Source organism: Mytilus galloprovincialis, chromosome 3 (assembly GCF_965363235.1).
Source record: "Mytilus galloprovincialis chromosome 3, xbMytGall1.hap1.1, whole genome shotgun sequence".
In the NCBI taxonomy this organism is placed as follows: domain Eukaryota; kingdom Metazoa; phylum Mollusca; class Bivalvia; order Mytilida; family Mytilidae; genus Mytilus; species Mytilus galloprovincialis.
Genome location: NC_134840.1, coordinates 1160848 through 1180095, shown reverse-complemented (window position 1 = coordinate 1180095; position 19248 = coordinate 1160848). Strand labels below are relative to the sequence as shown.

General features: G+C 31.8%; 1 protein-coding gene across 3 annotated transcripts in view; it reads right to left on the bottom strand.

The window, feature by feature from the left end:
- The window catches only part of LOC143066905 (importin-5-like), a 52474-nt gene extending 44119 nt beyond the window's left edge, over window positions 1-8355 (bottom strand). For all 3 annotated transcript variants that reach the window (XM_076239737.1, XM_076239739.1, XM_076239738.1), the window contains exons 1-4: window positions 8219-8355; window positions 3880-3960; window positions 3363-3555; window positions 126-228 (exon numbers count right to left, since the gene is read on the bottom strand). In XM_076239737.1, coding sequence (XP_076095852.1) covers window positions 126-228; window positions 3363-3555; window positions 3880-3960; window positions 8219-8299 — 458 coding nt within the window. In that variant the 5' untranslated portion in view covers window positions 8300-8355. The remainder of the gene's footprint in view (window positions 1-125; window positions 229-3362; window positions 3556-3879; window positions 3961-8218) is intronic.
- Window positions 8356-19248: the final 10893 nt, after the last annotated feature.

Below are 19248 nucleotides of genomic sequence, written 5' to 3'. Positions count from 1 at the left end.
AAAGTCTATAATCACATGGCAAAATCAAATAACAAAATGCATCAAAAACAAATGGACAAGAACTGTCATATTCCTGACTTGGAAAACATATCTTTAGACAGAATATTTTGGCGTTTTTCACTTACTTGAAAATATGAAGAGCACTTTCTCTTAAACCTGAATCTGGAGAACTTGCACTTTCAAACATAAACTTCAGGACTTCTGGCCAGTTCATGTTTTCTTCATCATCTACAAGAGAGATAAAATGATTAAATAACTAATGATTCAAATCAGTCTGTATTTATATTTCTCCCCTTCCTCTCATGCAACTGGTGAAGCCTGACTGATGATAGGACAAAGTTTGGTTATCAGCTGGTGGATCAGATTATTTTTTAAAAAAGAACGAGATTTAATACTCAAAATACCTTCTTCTTTTAGTCGCGGGCATATACAGCTTGTAAGCTGTTGTAGGATGAATTTTTGTAAAAGATATTATGACTGAAGAATTTCATATAAGGTATCAAAAGCCCTCTCCCTTTTTTCCAAAGTCCGTTAGGCCAAAAAAAAATATATGTCTGTTTCCTGCTTCCAAGGCAAATATATCAGGGTCGGTAGGTCGGGAATTTTTTTTTTTTTTTTTTTTTTTTTTTTTTTTGCACTCCCTGTCAGATTTACAGTCGGTTAAATGTCATGTTTGGTTAGCGTCCTGTACCCCAAAATGATTTAATCCCTTTTAAGAAGCTTTAATTGAATAATCCTCCCAGTGCTGACGTTTTTAAACCTTAATTGTAGCACATTTGTGCTGGAAGCAGCCATTTTGATTGTTTGGGTATAGTAAAATACGGATCTGGATCGGACCAGAAATGAATTTTTCCGGACCGGAAACGATTTTTTTCAGGATTTGAATAAAAAGATCTAGGGTCGGGGGGTTTGAGTCAGGGTCGGTCAGGAAACAGGAAACAGACATATATTTTTTTTTGGCCTTACGTGTTTCCTTTCTGTTAAATTCAATTATTTTTCGTGTTTCTGGCCTTATACCACAATTATTCTTCCCCTTTGCTACAATGCATTTTTTGGTAAAAGTCAAATTAAATTAAAAATTTGCACCGCTTCAAACATGAAATAAATGAAACTGCTTATTTACCTTATTATTCTAATAAAATGTGCTTCTAGGACAATCCATCAATCCGAGTAAAGATCAATTCCGTAATCCCGAGCTTAAAAACACCCGATCCCGACGTCCCGAATAAGTCCTGCCTCCCTCTAATCTCTACCCTACTTTCTTTTGGCCAAATCACTACTTTCACTTTCAACAATAAATTTGTATGCCCCATTTATGGGAATTATGTTTTCTAGTCTGTTTGTCCGTCCGTTCGTTCGTCCGTCCGTCTGTCCCGCTTCATGTTAAAGTTTTTGATGAAGTTGAAGTCCAACCAACTCAAAACTAAGTAAATACGTTCCCTATGATATGATCTTTCTAATTGTAATGCCAAATTAGAGATTTTATCCCATTTCACGGTCCACTAAACATAGTAAATGATAGTGCCGATGTGGCATCCGTATACTATGGCACATTCTTGCGGTTTCCACATGTTTTACTTATTTCAATTTATATGCAACTGGTATGACCCCTTAGATGGTAAATATTTCAGAAAAAAGTAGATAGAATACAGAGAGTCTCTGTATATTATAGTAGTATAATCGTAGTTTACAGGTGGATAAACGCGAAAACATAACTGTTTTTAAGGAGGTATAATAGTTGTGGTTCTTGCGATCTAAAAACCATGATATGGAGAACGCTCTGATTGGCTTATTTATTTTTCATTTTTGTAATCTATCATACGATTGGTTGTTCTTGTGCATGTTTAAAACAGGAAGTCTTATCTATGCTAAAAGTCAGTCTGATAACGGAAACAATATCCGGACACCTAGTTTGTCGTTTTTCTCCCAAAATAACTCAATTTGAATAATCATAAGAATGGATGACAAATGCGACTATGCATGTTACCTAAAGAACACAGAGGCATGATGATTAATTTATTGTGGAAGGAAGAGAAGCGACACACAAAATGAGGTCTTCTCGTTTAATAGTATAGATTAGCAGACATAATTTAGACATTTTTACATATTTTTTTCTACTCTTGAAACATAATAATCACTAAAATAAAGTTTTGAGGTCAAAAGTCATTTGCTTATCAAATATAATATAGATTAATCATTATTCATTTTTAATTATGGTTTTATGTGGGTTTAGCAATTAATGTATTTCTATAAAAGGAATCATAAATGTGTTTGAACAAAGATTGTAACCTAGTTTGCCAGCACTTATAGCGAACCCTATGATAGTTTTCCATAGATTCACCTGCAAGTTACCTGTCCATTTAAACTTTTGTAAGTTCTATTGTCCCATCTAACAAATACAACAGGTATTGTTCTCTGTATAGTTCATTCACCAGGACCTTTAAATTTCTTCTAGGAGAAATATATCACTCATTGATTAATATACCTGAACAAAAAATTGAACTGTCAATGATGAAAAAATACTTATACCAATACTAAGAAAGGACTCACAAAACTGCATGTGGTGTTGTATTTATTCAATACCAAAAACTCGTTTTTAATGTGTTCAATATTAATAATGATTTAAAAATTAAAAGTTGATTTCTGACCAAATATTCAATAAAATTTTTTGTGTGTTTGATAAATAAAGATTTGAATATTATTATTTTTAAATTAAGCTAGTCTTCATAAACATAAGTCTATAAATGAACAAAAAAAACATTGGAAAATACTAAAAAATGTGTCTAAAATAATCTTTTTATTATTAAAACAGATTTTATATTGAACAGATTGAAAATATATTAATGATATATTGAATAAATACAATATTGCATACACTTTATGTAAGTTTATAGAAGTATTTCAATAAAAAAACAGATAATTTTTTGGTCAGGTAAATTAATCAATGAGTGATATATTTCTCCTAGAAGAAATTTAAAGGTCCTGGTGAATGAACTATACAGAGAACAATACCTGTTGTATTTGTTAGATGGGACAATAGAACTTACAAAAGTTTAAATCGACAGCTAACTTGCAGGTGAATCTATGGAAAACTATCATAGGGTTCGCAATAACTAAAGCTGTCACTAACTTATTATTTAGACCAGTTGCGCTAAAATTAGACCATAATTGAAAGGGGACATCAGACAATAAATGCATCATTCAATAATATCTAAAATGGTTCCTGTAATTCTTAACAATAGCTGATTTCTATTGAGCCAACCTGATCACAAATTTTAGAACCAAGTAGGATTTGACATGTCAAAATCAAAGCCTTCTCTGTGTTTCTTTGTTACAGCGTAACCTTTACAGTAGAAACTTACCAATCATATTTCTAGCCAATTCTGCTGTTGCATCACACACCTTTCGTCTGACAGGGGGAGTTAACTCCTCTGTTATAGCACACATTAATTTTTCTTTCACAGCTGCTTGGAGCTCTGGTGACAATTTTGGCCATACTTCTTCAAATTCATTTGTAAATAATCTTCTTAATAAAACAGATGACAGTGTTCTTATCTGTAAAAGAATTGATAATTATATATATTCAAAAAGGGCAAAGTCAAACCTGGTTTTATTTTTTTTCGCATGCTTGTTTATCATGCATGTCAAGTCTGTCTGTTGAGGAAAACTTGTAAATGTGTCTCATAAAATGAAATTTTTTATAATGAGACCTTGTGTTAACATGTCAATGTGTCTCCCTGAACAAACATCGGTAATTTGGAACAACAGCACAACCCCTTATCACCAATAGATAGGTACAAACCTCTATAGATATATTACTGCAGACTGGACTAACATTGGTAATTAGATAGGGTTTGGTATCTTGTCTTATTTACTTACCTCAATGGATATATTACTATTGGACATAGACTGGACTAACATTGGTAATTTTGTAGGGCCCGGTATCTTGTCATATAATCCCTACAAAACAATAAAACAAATTTAAAATACAATGTGTTGTAAATTAATCTACACTGTTTGTCATTGAGGTGCTATTTGTGTTGTTTCAGATTTTTTATTCTAGCAACTTATATAGTTTCTACAAATTAACATTACTTCCCTAATGAACCTGTTATATCAGACATTAAGAACAATAAATAATTTCAATCTTTAAACTTTGGTTAATGTTTTCTGAATAAAATTGAGAAAGGAAATAGGGAATGTGTCAAATAGACAACAACCCAACCATAGAGCAGACAACAGACGAAGGCCACCAATGGGTCTTCAATTCAGCGAGACTTGATTTCATTGCAACAGATAATTCCAGCAGTCACTTGGTAAATAGAAAAGTAGAAATGGACAATGCCTAATTAGATATCTGAAATCCTTCCATCTGATGACTGCATGCTTAATCAATGTATACACTTGAGTCATCATTTTAGGTTGTACCCATGTTCCTTTTAAATCTCTAATACATCTTTTCACAACACATAATATTACAAAACATTTAAATATAGAATCATTATTGATTACTAATTTGAAGTCCTCTAGCTGTAGTCTCAACAAAAACTCATACAACCTATTTCAAACCCATTAAACATGTTAAAGTGAAAATCATACAAACTACTGTTGCCAAAACCTGGCTTGGATTAGGCCAAAAATAAAAATACATGTGTTTCTGCCAACATGCTGGGAAAAAATAAAATAAGGTAGATAGACAATATCATTTTATTTTGCAAATATTTTTTAGCTGGTTATTACTTGGGAATCTGTCCGACTTTAACAGAGCTTGTTTAAAATGACATGGCACAAAAAGTGTTAGGGTAAGCGCTAAAAATCAAACACAGGCGCGTAGCTCCCTATACGCTAACAAGCAGTTGGGTGCACATCGATTTGGCATGCAAACAAATAGATGGCAAAATTTAAATTTATAAATTCAATGTTAAAAGGAAACACCTATGTTGTCACTTTATTAATTGATGAAAATCATTAAATAACGACATTTCAAAAAAAATAAAAGTTTTATTGGAGATTATGACAAATCGGACAGTAACTTGTATCTTTTACAAGATTTGAATTTGTAATACTCCGTCTAAGACATGTAGTTTTGGAGCACATTTTACAGTGTACGTTTCATCAGTTTGAAATGAGATGTACCAATCGGCATTAGAATTATCAGAACCCTTCAATATCATTGAAAACATGCGGAGGTGATGTGGTCGACAGACTACCGGAGCCAATCACCCTGCTAACACGCCAAAACAGTATAGGAAAGTCTAATTTTTTTTTGCGTTCATAGACCATATGATAAGGGAACTGGAGAGTGGGGTCGCATCTAGTATTATCAGAAAACCGCTTCTTTGCGATGTATCTGCTTCATCGTGTTGTAGGAAATATAACAAACGAACAAATCTCAACATTGTCTGAGACATACGAAACTGACCTGGCATGTAATTTTGACGAATTCAATTGGGAGGTTGCTCAATGCCGAACACGTCTCCTGGTTTGTAACATCTTGCGAGTGCTACCATGGAGATCAATCAGTGTACTCAGTATGTTGAAAACAAATGTACGATCAACAATGAACAACCACAGTTACTAGCATTACTGCATATTCATCGGGATTTCAGTGGGAATATTGACAAAGTAATAGTTTTACATTCATAAATTTTTCTTAAGTCTTATCTACATATAGCTCCTCTTTTAACCGTCCTATAACCAAAAACGAAAAAAAAAAAACATTTTTCAGCATAAAAGGGTCCCAGAATTTTTTCGCCTGGCTCCGCTCCGCAGTAGTTGCTTGCAAAACGTTTGATTCTAGCTACGCCCCTAAAACAGGTAAGGTTAGCTGACACACAGGTATTTATTTTTGGGACCTTAATCAACAACAAAATGGTCATAATTAGGTATAGATATAGACAATGACTGCAACGTGACAGTACCCAAATTGCACCTATTTTAGTGTTTCCTACAGGTGGTTTTGGCGTGTAATGGCGCCCTGCCGCGATTTCTCGATGCCCTGCCCTTTTTGGGAAAAAAATTTGGCGCCCTGCCCTAATTTTGTCGAAATTCCTGACGCCATGCCTTTATTGTCGTAATTAACAACCGGTACTGAAAGACATATTTTATGAATACCGCTCGAGTTATTTCCCTTCAAACGTAAACAAAAGTTCACTAGGACGCCATTTTGTAATCGATTTCGTAATCAGCTGATTAGCAAACTGCAATAGATTGAATAGTGAATACAGATACTAATCATGCCATTAACAAATCGGATGAAGCGAAAACGTGAAAGAGAAAATGAGAAACAGGCCGCAAAATGCAGAAAGCTTTTATCATTTTTTCAAAGGTTTGTAGATTTTTATTACAAAATGGTTACGCACTTGCAACGGTGTTAGTTCGGGGGTAAAAATAAACTTTTGTCATAGGGATAATTTAAGGTTAAAGTTGAGTTAGGCCAAGGATCTCATGAAATCACTTGCATATTAATTACTTTCAATTAATTCATTTTTTCATCAAATTATTTTTTTTCAATTTACTTCTTCAGTTTTTAATTTGAATTAATTTAAGAAAGGAACAATTTATGAAAAAAACTTCCAGATTATTTAAGATATTCTTGTTTTATGTGTAATTTATTTATTTTCAGCACCAAAGAGGCACGGAATGTTTGTGACACAACGCAGAAATAGACTGAATGTGTCAACTGTAAACAATCTTGTTCTAGTGTCAGCAAAATTATACCAAATCAATAGATGATTTGGATATCAGGGAATGTGTCAACCTGTTTTTAGGGGAAAAAAAGGAGGATTTGTCAGACAATTGATATGACCAAAGCAATATTTTTATATATATTACATAGTTCTTTCTTGTTTTTAAACATTTTTAAAGAACTGATTTTGTTTTTAATTGTGTTTATTGTTTTAAATATTTCATATATATGTTTTTAACACTTTTTCTTGTTTAACAATTTGTTTTAATGATTTATTACAGATGTATATGTCCTTTTTATAGCATTAAACTAGTATGTTTTAAATGAATCCATTTTATAGAAATTGCCTGTTTATATTAAGTAAGTGCCCTAAAATTGTTGTCCATCGCGCTTAATGTGCCCTCTGAGCTAACAATTATCCTGCCCTTTTTAAAAGCTGCAGGAAACACTATATTTTGACAGTTTTTTCAACTACGTTTTTTTATGATCAAGACAAAAACTTCAAATTTGTGTTTATTTTGTAGCCGTATCCTTCTTTATTATATAGGTAAACCAATTTGATATTCAATCCATATGGAATCATCTAGAAAAAATGGTCTGAACTTACCTCCAAACCATCAACGATTCTGTAATGAGGAGTACCCAAATTGCATCCATGCTTAAATTCGCATCGTCAAAAGTCGAATAACAGAGCTTTTGTTTATTTTTTTCAAACATTTTGAACAATTGGATATATGTCCATGCTTACTCTTCATTTTTTCAGAAATGGATACTTGAAACATATTGTATTTGCTGATTTTTAAAAGATGATGTTTTGATGACGTCGCAAGGTGACGTTTCGGTACATTTTGCTTTTTCAGTAAACACTTCATCTGTTTATAAATACTGTGTATATCTAAATATGTTTACCTATATTGAAAGACATGCATAGTATCAAATTATAAAAATACAAATTGTTTTAGTCTCTAGGAAATCTTGTAAGATTTCCACTGCTATTTTTGCTAAATAGGTGCAATTTGGGTGTTACGTTAGACACTTTAACCAACTTTTCACTGACACCAAATTGACCAATATGACGGATCAACTTATATTGACAAAGCACATTGATTATTTTCAACACATACCCGTAATGGTTATTATTTGAGACCTCTGACGAATCACATCGAGATTAGCTCGACAATTCACGGTACAAGTGTAACAGATTTGACGATAATTGTAGACGGTTTGACGCGTGACGACTCATGGTCCAGCACTAAACTCTATGGGGGCATTACTAATATATTATTTGAATATACGTAACTTGTAATGATTAGATAAGGTACCCATGACATTTAGGACTTGTCTTTGCATTATTTTATCTTACAGGTTATACTTTAAAATAATTTAGCGCCAAATATTAATCATTACGGTCAATCATCTGTATACCACGTGTGGATGTGGGCATATCGTATCTAAACGATTTAATGTGGTATAAATAATGTGATATCAAGAATTAGGCAGTTACAAAGTACTTTAAAATTAATGATTTACCTCATTCTGTGTTCTTGAATCGTTATCATCACTCATTAAACCCTGCAGAAGGGCTTCGAAACTTGCTTGTTCGTCAGCCATGTTTGGTGTCAGACAGTAAACTTCACCTTTAACCTTTCCATCCCGCCATAATTACCTCCCTTGACAAAAGGAGCCGTTATTTATCGAATGGCCATATCATATTTAACTGCCGTTTGTGGCCAATTTCGACAAAATAAAATGTTAACAGTGGTTAAAAAGTGGCAAGCAGATTTAATCGGCCCTTTGTTTCTTGTTTTTGAAATCACCAATTGTCACACCAATTTCCTGCTTAATTTGTGCTGAGATTACTATATCACATGTGTTATAGTAATCTCAGATTTGTGACTTCAATTTGAGCCAGTTTTAAAGTTTGAAATTTAAGTTCACTTGTATAGTTCTTTCTATCTGATCCTCAAGATTGGATCACATCACTAAGGTGACCTCCCCCTATACCTCGCCAGTTTTAAAGTTTGAAATTTAAGTTCACTTGTATAGTTCTTTCTATCTGATCCTCAAGATTGGATCACATCACTAAGGAGACCTCCCCCTATACCTCTAGCCAATGTAGAAAAGTAAACGCATAACAATACGCACATTAAAATTCAGTCCAAGAGAAGTCCGAGTCTGATGTCAGAAGATGTAACCAAAGAAAATAAACAAAATGACAATAATACATAAATAACAACAGACTACTAGCAGTTAACTGACATGCCAGCTCCAGACTTCAATTAAACTGACTGAAAGATTATGATTTCATCATATGAACATCAGGCACAATCCTTCCCGTTAGGGGTTTAGTATCATACCATCATAACATATATGAGAAGAACATAACCCGTGTCATGCCAACAACTGGTTTTTGAATAAATGTGTTTAGTTCCGATGCAAAGACCCTATAAGTGAATCAATATTAACGCCAAAATATGCAATCTTTAATGACCTGACAACAGTATCGTAACTATATCCCTTCTTAGTAAGTCTATTCAAAGGTTTTGTTAGTTTTTGAGGTGAATACACCTTTGTGCTTTATAAAGAATATTTCCATAAAAAATTGGATGTGAAATACCTGAACGTAAAAGAAGTCTGCATGTTGAGCTATATTTACGAATGATGTCCTTATACCGATGATAAAATTTAGTAAATGTTTTGACTAGTTTGTGATATCGAAAACCCTGGTGTAATAATTTTTCAGTAATACATAAATTTCTCTCGTTAAAATCTAAAACATTGTTACATACACGAGCGAATCGTACAAGTTGAGATATATAAACACCGTAAGATGGTGACAAGGGAACGTCACCATCTAAAAATGGATAATTAACGATAGGAAATGAAAAATCGTCTCTTTTATCAGAAATTTTAGTATTCAGCTTTCCGTTAGTGATATAGATATCAAGATCGAGGAAAGGACAGTGGTCATTGTTAGTATTAGCTTTATTTAAAGTAAGTTCAACAATACTAGCATGGTTAAAAATAACATTACGAATATCTGAATATACAGGACATGTAGTTTGACAAAAAATGTTTTTCATCTTCAACGTCATCAGTACAGTTAAAACATAATCTATTTTCAATATCAATATTTTCATAACGACCAGTTTCAATTATGATGGGTGCTACACCACATCTAAATTTTGCTAAAGCACTCTTGTAAAATTGAGAATGGAATTGTATCTACTTGGTATATTAAAAATTAAGAAATTGTCTACGCCATATACATTTTTGAACATTTTATATGTACGCAATTTATTTTTATCATCTGACATAATCTTGTCATACCATTCTTCCATGAATTTTTCAAAACATCTTAATTAAATCCTTGTTCAAAATAGCACCATTGCACAAATATTCCATATCAAGTTCTTTAAACTTATTTTTTACTCTAAAATGCCAATTTTTTTACTTTTTTACATTTGTTACCCCATATAAACACTTTTTTATTTACTCTATCATCATTCATTTTATTAAAACGTGTCAAGTTTCTAAAAACACTAGTCCACTGTTTGATTTTACATGGCATCCAGCCCATGTCACCATACAAAGACATATTAGGCGTGTATTTTCCTACACCCATGAAAAAACGCATGGCTCTATATTTTTAATAATATTTATACATGAAAAATCACGTGTTCCCCATATAGAGGCACCATAATCTATTACAGGCCATACAAGTGTATCAAATAATTTTGTAAATGTACAATATTGAAATCCACCATTAGCCTTTCATTTAGATATCAACAGACCCAACGATCTACTGGCGGCTTTAGCAACTGATTTTGCCATATTATCATAGCTTAAATGCTCAGTAAACAATAAACCTAAACATGTGTATTGGGAAACAATATCAATATTGTTACCATTAAATAAAAATAAAAAATTTGATCTAGATACAGACTGTGTTCTAAAATGTACTATTTTAGATTTTTCTAAATTAACAGTAAGGTCATTAGTACAACACCATATATTCAAAACATTTAATATTTTTTTTGTAAATCACTCTCATTCTCAGTGATAAAAACAAGATCATCTGCATATAACAACATGCTAACTTTATCATTTTCAATGTCTATACCTAAGTTCAATTTCTTGACCTCATCAACAAGATCATTAATATAAATATAAAATAACAAAGGCGAAAGGATACACCCTTGTTTTAGACCACAATTTACGTCAAACCAATCTGTTAAGTTACCATTTACTTTTACACAAGACTGTACATTGTTATAAAGAGAACAAAGTGATTTTAACATTTTTGAACTAATACCAAGTGTTTTTAATTTACAAAATAATAATTTCTATTTATCCAATCGTATGCTTTTTTGAAGTCAATGAATGCCATATATGTTAATTGTTTACGAAGTTTTCTAGTTTCTATAATAGTAGACAATGTACTTAAATGGTCAACAGTACTACGACCTTTTTTAAAACCGTTTTGATCGTCACATAGGAAGTCAATATCATCAGGCTTATATGTTAGTCGAGAGTTCAATACTCCACAATACAGTTTGTAGGAAACTGGTGCCAAAATTATACCACGGTACGACTAGGGGTCCCTCGGATCTGATGTTGAGCTTTTTGGAATAGGCGTTATAATCCCTTTTGACAACATTGCTGGAACTATACCAGAGTCAAAACAAATATTAAAAACTCTAGTTAGTGCATTTAACATAGTTTGGTTCTTGTACAATTCAACTGGTATTTCGTCATATCCAGGTGATTTACCATTTTTGGAACATTTTAAAACATTAAATACTTCTTCCACAGATATTTCACAATCTAACATATCATCATATAAAACATCTACATCATTTTCACATATATTTACATCACTATCATCATTTCTATTAAACATATTAGAGAAATCACACTTCCATTTATTTAAAACTTCATCTCCATCACTAGACATTTGACCATTATCTAATTTTACTTCCATGGGAATATAATTTTGGCGCTCACTACCTACACCAATTTTTCCAATTTTTCGCCAAAACTCTTTTGGGTTTCCACACGAATTACTCAATTTTTCCTGCATGGAGTACCAATATTGGTGTTTTGCCTTTTGGACCGCTTTATCAAATAGTTTCCTTTTATTAACAATTACTTGTCGAAAAAACTTTTTCTGATTTTGAATTTTACACTTAAGGATGTACACCTCTGAGGAGCCAAAAATTTCTAGAATTAAACTTTTTTCTTAATTTGATTTTTGGGTTTATAAAACTGTAACAAAATAATTGGTGAAGAAAAAATCATATGGTGGTGCACTTCTGTTTTTGCTATAGCCCTTTGAAAATGCCCAATTTTGATGATTTTCCCATTTTTCATCGATTTTAACCTATTTTTGGGCTATTATCATGAAAAAAATCACAGTTTCACAATTAAACTTTTTCTCATACTTTCTATAAAGATGAAGTGGACCAAGCTGAATAAATTTTACTTACAAAAACTATAGGTAGGTGTTAATATAAGCCGGAAAGTTTTATCATATTTTGACGCCTTTTTTGCAGTGTAAAATTTACCATGCTGTCAATTTTGTATTTTTGTGGTTTTTCTCAGTTTTAAGAACAAAATGCATATTATTTCAACTTTTTTGTTATAAATGAATGAAAAAAGACATATCTAAGAAATTTGAAAAAACCAAAATGATATGGGATGTACATGATTCTTGTAAAATCATTTTTTGTTTCCCTCACCCATTTTCTCAAAATTTTGGCTAAAATACTGACTTGATTGGTCGTAAAATTTGAAAACTGGATTACGCAAAAAACATTCATTGTAAATACACAATTTTTTCACAGATTTATGTTTGCTTATAATATTTTTAAAATTCATTGATATTTTCCACTCCATGTTTTGGAAATAATTCAAGAACGAGATTTCAACGAGACTGAACGAGACTGAAAAATCAGAAGAATACATCCTTAATCCATATTTTTTCGGATGCACAAACGTCAAAATTATTGACAAAGGCGTGTGTCTTACAATAAACCAATCAACTTGTCATGTAAAATCATTATTTCAGAACAAGACTGTCGCCCTTTTTGTTTGCCTCTGTAAACATGACAAACTAGTGTATAAGTTTTTGTCTTGACACTGGTTTCGATATCGTAAAACATCTATTATCTCAGTCTCCACGTGACAATCGGAACCCATCCACGAATTTTATTCAGTGTGCATACAGAAAACTGGGTCTCTGCTTTCGATCGTTTTAACGATCCGCAAATATCTCCTTTCACCATGATGACATTTTTCGTCAAGACGAGATTTGTTTTAGCTTATATAAAAAATATAACTGCCGCGGTGAAAGTTGTTGTTTTTTTTTTTTTTTTTTTTTGTTTTTTTTTTTTTTTTTATATAAAACTAAGTCCCATTGCCTATTTTTTTTAGCTTTTTCGCTGAAAAGCAGGAGTTCTTAAAATCAAATCTAACGTTAAAGAGACTAAAATATATATATATTTTTTTTTTTATAAATTTCCATTACTGTTTTAAAAAAAAAGTGTAATAAAGTTATTTTGAATTTTATCATGAAAAGGTAATTATAAAATGAAAGCACATATACCAAAATGGCTTTCAATATTTATAAAATAGAAGAAACGACTTGTATAGATAGATTCTTTATTCTAAAAAAAAACCAACTAAATGAAAGTTTACATGTAGAGAAACAAACAATATAAATAAATACAGATATCACAATTATAGTTGAGGTAAACAAATACAGTACGATAGTCAGTATAAAATGAAGTACAAAATTATGATGGCATACATGTTTAGTAACTGGTATAATGAAAGGTTAAACTCAATAGAAAGAAAAAAATCAGTACGATGCATATGCGATTACATTTAAATGCATGGAGGGACTAACTTTTTTTTTTATTAATACACTTAATAAATAAACACACTTTTCTTAAAACTGATTGTTTTTTTTTTAATATTAAACAGTGATCAAATTGACACTATATTTGAACTTTGTGAAAATTTAGTTTGTAGAAACAATTTTCGTTCGTTCTTCAAATGCGAACAGCAAAACAAATAATGAAATACGTCGCCTATATCACCAGAACTATATACGCAACGAACGCGTGTCCTTTCGTTTCGGGCAATGTTTTATAATTGCCATCTCCCCTTTTTCTATTCGTAACGCATGGTAACCTGCTCTGAATTTCTATAAGGAAAACACATTTTTGTTTTCAAGAATATTCAGGTAGTTCTCAACATCCATGGTTTATATATGCATTTTAGTGAGTTTTTTTAAGCCTCCGGGTACGGGAATTTCTCGTTACATTGAAGACCTTCTGCTGTTGTCTGCTCTATGGTCGGGTTGTTGTCTCTTTGGCACATTCCCCGTTTCTATTCTCAATTTTATTTGTATCGATGAGTATCATGTCTGTCTGTATTGGTCAATTAGCCTCATGTTAAAACTCTGATTAAGCCACTTTGAGAAATTTCCATTTTGTAGTTGACAAATATTTGAAAATCCGCTGATGTTTAGAATATCTTGAACAAATTTGATTCATTTGATCCTTTCATTTTTCACACTGTGTTGATAGTATACGTATGCGATCTTGTGAATCAATGACTACAGTTTGTTTTTGTCCGAACATAGCCAAAGTATGTGGTAAATGACCGAAACGACCAATGCCGAATAGGCCCCATGGCCGACACGTCTTGTTTCCCTTATATTGATATTGGAAGAATATATTCTCAAAATCAAAATTCTCCAATGTTGGTCATCAAATGTACAATTATAAAACAAGTGCAATGCAATTTAATGTCATATATACACTTTTTTCAAAACCAATAAGCAATCATACGAGGGATCAGAATAATAGTTGATCCACAGTCGCTTGAATTAAATGATAAATGTATGAAGAAAAAAAAATAGTGGTATATATATATATATATATATATATAATATTACTGGATGATGATGTATAGGAATTAAAACATCACAGCACTACACCAGAAAGTGCCCCAGTATGTACAGAATTGAGATAGTAGCAGATAACAACAAAACTGGATGATGATGTTAATAAACTGAACAAATGCACATAGCACTTCTTCAGAGAGGGTCCCAGACTATGGATAGACACACGCAGAATGTTGTCCGGATAAGTCTGTTTGTGAGTGACAGTGTTTATCACCTTAAAACTTGAACAATTGGTGTTATAGCACAACAGGAACAAACTATTTCGGGTCCTTTTATTGCCGACTATCCGATATGGATTTTACAATTTCTTAAAGGGGCACTGGCTACGAGATATATAAAACTTTTTTTAGTTCAATCATTTATGAAAGAGAAATGGTGAAATAATAATTCGCCTTTATCAATCAGTATGGTTCAATATAGTCAAATTGAGCTAATAAACATCGATACTGAATTATTCACTTGCAAATGAATAATTCAGCCTCATTGAATCCGCATTCATGGGACATTCCATTTAACAAAATAACGAAATTAGAAAAAAAATATTTTTGATTATTCACTATACTGTTAAACCAGACATGAGCCAGAAGCTATTTATCAGCCAGCTGATACTTTTCTGTATATAAAGAAGAAATAGAAAAAAAGAACTGCTTAGCTATAAATGGATTACACATGAATTATGCGTGATCAGTTATTAAACGGAAAAGAATGTCAACATTGAAAGTAAAACCATGGTAAATCATTTGCATGATTGAATGATTCTATCCTCAAAACATCATTCTTATACAAGTAAAAATGATGATTAAGGTGGTATGGGTGTCTTTCGCCATCTTGGATTGTAAAAAACAGAGAATCTAAGGGCCAGAATTTTTTATCAAGTTAGCAAAATTGGATGCAGGAATGCAGATTTTTAATGTGAATTTTCATGTAAAAGAACCAATTTATAAGAATATAAGTTTAAGATTAGTGATATTTCTATAAGTGTAGATTATTTTTTGTTGTTTTTAAATATCTTGAAATCTGCATTTTAAGGGGAGGTAACTCTAAAACAGTACATTTTCTGAAGGAATTTACATGGAATTTTCCTATTTTGTATTTTAGCCGGAAAAAACGTACGGTGACCCTATATTTTCTGTTGATATTCTCAAAGCATTGTATGAAAGCTATCTTTTCCTAATTTATTTTACAATTCTATCATTTTGTTTAGTTTCTAATCACAAAATGGTGTTTTTCCCTTTATAATCCATACGAAATGTGTCATTTTGTCACAACCTGTAGCTTGAAAAAATGCGCGGTGACCTATCATTTTTTATAGAATTTTTGAACGTATATCAGTAGATACTATGTTTTGGCAAAGTATGAACAAATTCTATCATTTTTATTTTAGACTCCCATACCACCTTAACAGATATTTTAAACCTAAAATATGAAATTAATCAGACCTACCAAATCCAATTGCACGAGTTCGCGATCCATTAATATCTGTATTTATGTTTGTATCTCTTTTATGACCGTCGATAGTCTTCGGAAGTCAACACAATAATTAATCAGATAGCGGCTAGACTAAAAAACATTGTGTCCAGGTATCTTTACTCGTAACGATCTAGCGCTCTCGAAAAAAAATTGTCCTTGATTAAATATAGACGTTTATCTGTATGTGACACAAAATAATCAGTCTAAACAGGATACACTGTTAAATTATTTATAGTATTAATAACAGTTAAACATTTTGATATACCTCATTGTTTAACATGCGTACTCTTAACAATGTCGAAAAATACAATAAATCATTTTTGATAAGAGAGAATGATTTCAAGAGATTTTAACAGTTTAAAAAGATTAACAACTTAAAAAACATTAACTTTCTCGTAACTTCCCTAAAGGACAGAATTTCATTAAGGGCATATACGATACAGTTTCGTTCCCACGATGACTAATTTTACGAAAATTTCCATATAAGCAACGGGCACTGTGATTAGTGAATAACATTATTTCCATATAAGTAACGGGCACTGTGATTAGTGAATAACATTATTTGTAAATAAGTAACGGGCACTGTGATTAGTGAATAACATTATTTCCATATAAGTAACGGGCACTGTGATTAGTGAATAACATTATTTGTATATAAGTAACGGGCACTGTGATTAGTGAATAACATTATTTGTATATAAGTAACGGGCACTGTGATTAGTGAATAACATTATTTGTATATAAGTAACGGGCACTGTGATTAGTGAATAACATTATTTGTATATAAGTAACGGGCACTGTGATTAGTGAATAACATTATTTCCATATAAGTAACGGGCACTGTGATTAGTGAATAACATTATTTGTATATAAGTAACGGGCACTGTGATTAGTGAATAACATTATTTCCATATAAGTAACGGGCACTGTGATTAGTGAATAACATTATTTGTATATAAGTAACGGGCACTGTGATTAGTACTGTGATTAGTGAATAACATTATTTGTATATAAGTAACGGGCACTGTGATTAGTACTGTGATTAGTGAATAACATTATTTGTATATAAGTAACGGGCACTGTGATTAGTGAATAACATTATTTCCATATAAGTAACGGGCACTGTGATTAGTGAATAACATTATTTCCATATAAGCAACGGGCACTGTGATTAGTGAATAACATTATTTGTATATAAGTAACGGGCACTGTGATTAGTGAATAACATTATTTGTATATAAGTAACGGGCACTGTGATTAGTGAATAACATTGTTTGTATATAAGTAACGGGCACTGTGATTAGTGAATAACATTGTTTGTATATAAGTAACGGGCACTGTGATTAGTGAATAACATTGTTTGTATATAAGTAACGGGCACTGTGATTAGTGAATAACATTGTTTGTATATAAATAACGGGCACTGTGATTAGTGAATAACATTGTTTGTATATAAGTAACGGGCACTGTGATTAGTGAATAACATTGTTTGTATATAAGTAACGGGCACTGTGATTAGTGAATAACATTATTTCCATATAAGTAACGGGCACTGTGATTAGTGAATAACATTATTTGTATATAAGTAACGGGCACTGTGATTAGTGAATAACATTATTTCCATATAAGTAACGGGCACTGTGATTAGTGAATAACATTATTTGTATATAAGTAACGGGCACTGTGATTAGTGAATAACATTATTTCCATATAAGTAACGGGCACTGTGATTAGTGAATAACATTGTTTCCATATAAGCAACGGGCACTGTGATTAGTGAATAACATTGTTTCCATATAAGCAACGGGCACTGTGATTAGTGAATAACATTATTTGTATATAAGTAACGGGCACTGTGATTAGTGAATAACATTGTTTGTATATAAGTAACGGGCACTGTGATTAGTGAATAACATTATTTCCATATAAGTAACGGGCACTGTGATTAGTGAATAACATTATTTGTATATAAGTAACGGGCACTGTGATTAGTGAATAACATTATTTCCATATAAGTAACGGGCACTGTGATTAGTGAATAACATTATTTGTATATAAGTAACGGGCACTGTGATTAGTGAATAACATTATTTCCATATAAGTAACGGGCACTGTGATTAGTGAATAACATTGTTTCCATATAAGCAACGGGCACTGTGATTAGTGAATAACATTGTTTCCATATAAGCAACGGGCACTGTGATTAGTGAATAACATTGTTTCCATATAAGCAACGGGCACTGTGATTAGTGAATAACATTATTTGTATATAAGTAACGGGCACTGTGATTAGTGAATAACATTGTTTGTATATAAGTAACGGGCACTGTGATTAGTGAATAACATTATTTGTATATAAGTAACGGGCACTGTGATTAGTGAATAACATTATTTGTATATAAGTAACGGGCACTGTGATTAGTGAATAACATTGTTTGTATATAAGTAACGGGCACTGTGATTAGTGAATAACATTGTTTGTATATAAGTAACGGGCACTGTGATTAGTGAATAACATTATTTCCATATAAGTAACGGGCACTGTGATTAGTGAATAACATTATTTGTATATAAGTAACGGGCACTGTGATTAGTGAATAACATTATTTGTATATAAGTAACGGGCACTGTGATTAGTGAATAACATTGTTTCCATATAAGCAACGGGCACTGTGATTAGTGAATAACATTATTTCCATATAAGCAACGGGCACTGTGATTAGTGAATAACATTGTTTGTATATAAGTAACGGGCACTGTGATTAGTGAATAACATTATTTCCATATAAGTAACGGGCACTGTGATTAGTGAATAACATTGTTTCCATATAAGTAACGGGCACTGTGATTAGTGAATAACATTGTTTGTATATAAGTAACGGGCACTGTGATTAGTGAATAACATTATTTGTATATATGTAACGGGCACTGTGATTAGTGAATAACATTATTTCCATATAAGCAACGGGCACTGTGATTAGTGTATAACATTATTTCCATATAAGTAAATAATAAAAAGCAGCACCAAAAATTAACTCTAAGCAAATAGCATATACATGTATCTTGCAAAATACCAAAACATATATATGAAGCACTAAAATTTTTAAAAATTTTC